Source organism: the organism of the source record quoted next, unplaced genomic scaffold (assembly GCF_019419815.1).
Source record: "Pyrus x bretschneideri cultivar Hongxiangsu unplaced genomic scaffold, Pyrus_bretschneideri_v1 Contig11, whole genome shotgun sequence".
In the NCBI taxonomy this organism is placed as follows: Eukaryota; Viridiplantae; Streptophyta; class Magnoliopsida; order Rosales; family Rosaceae; genus Pyrus; species Pyrus x bretschneideri.
Genome location: NW_025999402.1, coordinates 5,669,685 through 5,675,840, shown reverse-complemented (window position 1 = coordinate 5,675,840; position 6,156 = coordinate 5,669,685). Strand labels below are relative to the sequence as shown.

The 6,156-nt window shown below is 37.9% G+C and overlaps 1 protein-coding gene across 1 annotated transcript; it reads right to left on the bottom strand.

Annotated features, from left to right (window-relative positions):
- Positions 1 to 3,624: 3,624 nt before the first annotated feature.
- LOC125473892 lies at positions 3,625 to 3,996 on the bottom strand. Its single transcript, XM_048577310.1, has one exon. The coding sequence runs from the start codon at positions 3,994 to 3,996 to the stop codon at positions 3,625 to 3,627; it is 372 nt and encodes a 123-aa protein (XP_048433267.1).
- Between the last annotated feature and the right edge of the window lie 2,160 nt (positions 3,997 to 6,156).

Below are 6,156 nucleotides of genomic sequence, written 5' to 3'. Positions count from 1 at the left end.
GTAGGCATTTGGGTCAAAGCCTTCTTCGGTCTTCTTAGTTGGAAGGGAGCTTGGTTTCACTTTGACGCCATGTTGTGCCTCCAGACGGTTGATGAGTCCGGCGGTTTGCAAGTTTTTCTCCTCTGCAGTCTGTGTGAGCTTTGCGATTGTTTCATTCATCTGAGCTAGCTGCTCCTCGATTGAAGTTACTCCAGTGGTCATGACTTGCATGGTTGTACTGCCGCTCGAATCAACGTCGGAGAGTAGGAACTCTGAGTATTTCCTCAGGCTTTCCCCTCTTGATGCCCTTAGCGAGGCTAGGGTGATCACAGGCTCGTGCCTCAGGTGCTCTTGTTCCTTTGACAGAGTTAATGCAGGGGCGGAAGCCGCGGCAAAAAGAGCTCTTGCCTTACTTCGGGTTATGGTGCCCGAAATATCACCACTTGCGGCGATGATGTTCTTGTTCTTTGCTTTGATTGCAGGAACAGCTTGATCCTTTCTTGATGCCATTTGCGTTTTTCGATGATTTGAGGATAGAGATGAGAGGTAGAGATGTCCCACCGGGCGTGCCAAATTTGTGAACACGAAAGATTCCTTGAAACAAGAAACCAGAATAACGTGTACAAAATAATATTTTTGTGTTTATGATTTTGGGGTTACGATCTCTCTCAAATTTGGTCCTCTGATTCTATCTTCGTAAGGTGTAGGTTTGTGGATGAGTTGTTAATCCAAAGGGCCGTCGGGGCTTGATCTAAGGATGAACAGTTGATGAACGGATCTTCAAGGGGCGTTGGGCTTGATCTTGAAGAATGGGTGTATGGATTTCTTCAAGGGGCTTTTGGGCTTGATCTTGAAGGTTGATGGATGAGCAGATCTTCAAGGGCTTTTGGGCTTAGTCTTGAAGAACGATTGGATGTGTGGATTTGTTGAGGTTGTTGATCCAAAGGGCCGTTGGGGTTTGATCTTAGGATGAACAGTTGATGAACAATGAACACTTTCTTCAAGGGCCGTCGGGGCTTGATCTTGAGTTGGTGGAAGTTCTTCAAGGGCCGTTGGGGCTTGATCTTGAAGGAGGATTTGACGAAGAAACGAAGAGTGCTTTCTTGATCCTTCGGGATTTTCTTGAGAGCTTTAGAACTTTAAGGCTTCAAGGTTTTGGTGTGTAGAGAAATGTATTTGTGAATTGGTTGATGCTTGATACCTTGATGGAGAAGCCTATTTATAGGCTTTGAGAATGAATCACCACCACAAAATATTTTTTTCCTTTCCAAGCACCATTGCCTAATTTTCCCACTTAATGCAATATTGAAATTGAAGTGGTGTAACTTATGGCCTAATTTCCCACTTAATGCAATATTGAAATTGAAGTGGTGTAACTTATGGCCTAATTTCCCACTTAATACCATTTTAAACTTGAAGTGGTCTAACTTATGGCCTAATTTCCCACTTAACACCATTTTAAACTTGAAATGTGTATGCTTTGTCATTGCCCAAAATGAGAAGAACTTGCTTTGATCCGTAATGGATTGAAGTGTGCTTGCCTTGTCATTGCCCAACATGAGAAGAAAAACTTGTTTTGATCCTCAATGGATTGAAATGTACTTGCCTTGTCATTGCCCAAAATGAGAAGAAAAACTTGTTTAGTCCTTCAAGGGTATTTCTTCCTATTTTGTTGAGTCACACGCCACGTGTACAATTTGTACAACACGTGGCGTATGCCATGTATGCCTTGACACGTCAAAACTTTAATGCATTGGTGAGCATTTGTTTTACTGAAATTTCGATGTCTACAATCACATACAGTTGAAGTTTTCCAACAATAGTACAATACTAACATGGGACTAATTTTTCAATTATTTTTATGTACACAGTACACAACACCTACAGTCCAATCCCCTTAAGCCTTTAGCCATAATCCCGAATCCTTCTCCCATCCCCTTAAGCCTTTAGCCTCCTCCCCTTATACCTCCACTCCTCTCTATTTTTCTACTTTCCAACTCCAAGGCTTCACACCAGTTAAAAAAAATATAAAAAAATAAAAAAAATAAAAAAAAATCAAATCTCTAACTTTTTCAGAATTTAAGAAACCTTAACCTTTAAAATAGGGGATTTGATTGTGGGTTTGCTGACAGCGCTAGGGTGATGACAGTGTGGCGACTGGGAAAGGACGATCGACTGGGGTGATGCTGCTGTGTGTTTCTGGCGCGGGAAAAGAGGGTGAAGAAGGAAGTGGTCGAATCTATATTTTGAAACTGAAAACCCTTACCCAAATAATGTCGTTTAGGTTTGGGTGGTATTTTTTTTTTTTTTTTAAAAAGGCCAGACAAGGTGCCTGAGACGCCTTGAGGCACGCCTCCACTGCCTAGGCATCTCCGGCAAAGCGTTTTGCCCACTTCAACAAAACAGAGGCGTTAGCCTCACCGCCCGGTCTCAAAGACGCCCTAGGCGCTCCCCGAGGCTAGTTTTTTAAAACATTGGGTGTAGAAAGATGTTATATAGTTCAAATAATAATTTTCATATTATGTCTCTCGCACATTTCTTGTTTCTCTTTTCCGTGCCTCTTTGCACAGTCACGTTCTCTCTCTTCCTCTCTCTCACCTCCGTTTGCGCCAACTCTAACTTTACATGCGTCAGGTGTTGTAGCTGCCATTCACCTAGACTCTCTCGTGCCATTTACATATATTGATTCATTGAATATTGATTAAGATGAAAGATGACCTCAATTTTAGATTATGGAATTATTGAGTTGTCGAATTTGGTTCCGGGTTTTCTTATTTTTGATACATTGGTCTGTGACGATGTCAATGCCATGATAACATAAATTTTAACTTTCCTAAATTCTCAATGCAAGTATTTTTTTGTAGAGTGCAGGTAGGGACCTATTTATATGTTATATAGTAAATTTCATTAAATCCTCCTAGGTCCAACCTAGCCATCCAGGCACGAGGCCCCATATTGATGTCCGGCTAGAACTTAGCATCTTTTTGAACTTTTAAAAACATACGCGCGCGCGCGTGCACACACACACACACATATATATATATATATATAGCAAAACTATAACACACACACACACACACACATATATACACACACACACATATATATAGGCTTTGATTAAACCGTTGGGCATTGCACAATAGTTTAAATGAGTGTAATGTCTATATGTAAGAATCATTCAACCTAACTTTGATTTGTGTTACATTATTGTCATAATAATGTGAGTTTGATAGGGGTTAGGTTTATATATTAAGGAGAGAAAGATAAATTGACTCCACCATCCATGAATTACAGACCTATGACCTCTCACTTACAAATAACGAGAAACACCACTAGATCTTAATACCAATAAGTAGTCTAAGAATGTTGAATACAAACCAAAGTTACCAAACAACCTTATATAATTAATTTTTTCTAGATTAAATGCAAGAAATTAAGAGGCATAGGAACCATGTGGTTTTGAGGTCAAGATAAGCAAGCATAAAATTAGAAATAACTTAAAACAACGATGAAGAAAAATAACATAAAAATAAAATACAAAAACTACTTAAATAGCTCAAGGGAAATTAAAGGGGTTCTTAGATCATCCAGCACCACCGAACATTGTGGTCCTAATGCCCAAAAGTCGACACATTATCATCCACATCAAGAACTTTTGGTCGGCACGTCCCACATGGACCATGGAACCATCTGCATGACGTTCTGAATGTTCTCACCAGCTACTGTAGGTTCTGCACCTAAGAGTTGATTCATCTTCGCCAGCTCCTCCTTCCAGCTCTTGATATTCGCTTCAAATTCCTTCAATTTTTCTTCGATCATCCTCCTCATTTCCTTTAAATCAGTGAACTGCAAGTCGTTCAGGGGCTTCCCAGCAATGAAGTGGTTCATTGCCATCCAAATTTCCAATTCTCGGTTCCCTTTCTCCAGCTTGTTTACCTTCTCCAGCTCCATTTCGACCATCTGCTTCAGAAACATCTTATGGTTCACCATCACTTTGTTCCGCTCCTCCTCGGGCATGTTTTTGAACTGCTCGATGAGGCGTCGCACTTCTGAATGATCAGGCCAGGCATCAGGTAAATTGAGACTTATTTGGACTGTACATGATAGCACATGTTAGAACATCACAAAGTTTATTGATTTCATACTTCTTCATGAATCCCTTCCTCTTTTTCCTGAACGTCGCTTTTTGCGACGAGTTGTTCATCATGAAGGCTAGTTTGACTTTCTTTCTGGTCATGATTTCTCAATAGAGAGAGAAATGGAAACTAGGGAAATGAAGGGAAGAAGGCAACTTTAGGTTTCAGACTTTCAGTCGGTGTGCTTTAACCCTAGATAGCTTATGCTATTTATAGTATTTACAAGAGGCTACTTTAATCAATTATGAAATATTTTGTCCTCAATCGAAATTTAATATTTTTAAAATAATAACACGAACCATTTTTAATCTCTCACGCAACTTTGTTTAATCATGTCCATTATTTTTATTTGATTTATTCAATCCAATGGTGAAAAGTAAAAAAGAAATGTGTACACATCACCTCCACTAATATTTGCGCTGAAAATCAAATTTAGAATATGAAATCTAGGCTGGAGATTCATTACCATAATAATATTTTGTTTACATGACCTTGTTGGATTTTTGTTGATATTATCCACCATTTGGTTTTATATGGAAATTTATCTTGAAATTTTCATACATAGATGCATGTATTATAACGCAAATTTTTTGATATGGTTCATTCATTCATTAAAAGAGAGTTATTACATATAAATATCTTTGGTGATTATCACTTACAAGGTAAAATTCATTCTTCTTTAAGAAATTTTTGTTTATCTTTCTTTTCTGGCATACATACGGATATACTTTATATAACAAGACAATTTAAGTTTCTGATTTTTACCTTCTCGCATTTAAAAAAGAAAAACAAAACATCTTAAGAAGAAAATATCTCGAACGAGTCAAACTCCAATAGAGATTCATGCCTCATTTAAATGCTCACCCACCCTTCCTATGCGATAATGAATTTATAATTTATTTATAATAACATATGTCTTTTCTTGTGTGCCCATACATCCAAACGAAATATTATCATCTTTGCTGCATTCATTTTTTGCATGTGTTGATGTTTGGCTGCCCAACATTCATGTTGTAAAGCATTGTTGGCCTTACTATGCCCTATAAAATTTTATCTTGAGTTTTAGAGGCATAAGACGATCGCCCAACATACTTGATGCATTCTTCCAGTTATCCATCTAGCTTGTATTATGGATGAGAGATCTTCGTCTATTTCTTTGTGATTTTCCAAGAAGATCCAAGATAACTAAAGCATTCATTCTTAGGTACTTCATGATCCCCTTGTCTCATTTGAACCCTCATTTCCACTGAACTTGCAATTTATCTACTCTGTCCTTGACCTACTTAGATTAATATCTTTTGATTCCAACACTTCCTGCAGAAGGTTAAACTTTGCATTTACTCCCTCATACGGTTCATATATCAACATTGTATCATCTGCAAAAAGCATACACCAAGGATGTCATATTGAATGTTCCGTTAACTCATCTATTACCAATGCAAAAAGGTAAGAACTTAAAAGCTAAGTCTTGACATAACCCTATGATTATGGCAAAGCTTTCAGTTTGTTATTCATGCCGTAGTCCTTGAATCCTTGATCCATCATACGTATCATTTATTGCTTGAATATATGCTACTCATACTCATTTCTTCTCTAAAATCCTCAAAGAATTTCTCTTAGACCTTATCATAAGCTTTTCCCAAATATATAAAGACTAAGTGCAAACATTTTTCATATCTCTATATCGTTTCATCAATCCCTATAAAAATATTGGGATGTGCAATCCACACACCCCTTGGTATTATTTTCTTCTTTGATCTTCTTAAATTCATTCAATTCAACGGCTGAAAATTAGAAAGGTGTGTAAGAAATAAAAAATAATGTGTAGATATCATATCTCAAAATATTATAAATTTAAACAATAATATCAAGTGTTAGTGTGACGTCTGATCCAAAAATTTCCCATCTACTATTGGGCTCGCGTGCAAAATGCTAAACACTATGAATTCAAATCCAGCCCAATTAAGTGCCGGTCTCCCAACCCGCCCAAAACTGCACCGCGACTTCTCCTTTTATACATTGCAGACACAGAGATCCCGAG

Bases quoted from the DNA above. Each gene is read 5' to 3' on its own strand.
- LOC125473892 (XM_048577310.1), bottom strand. From the start codon at position 3,996: ATGCCCGAGGAGGAGCGGAACAAAGTGATGGTGAACCATAAGATGTTT.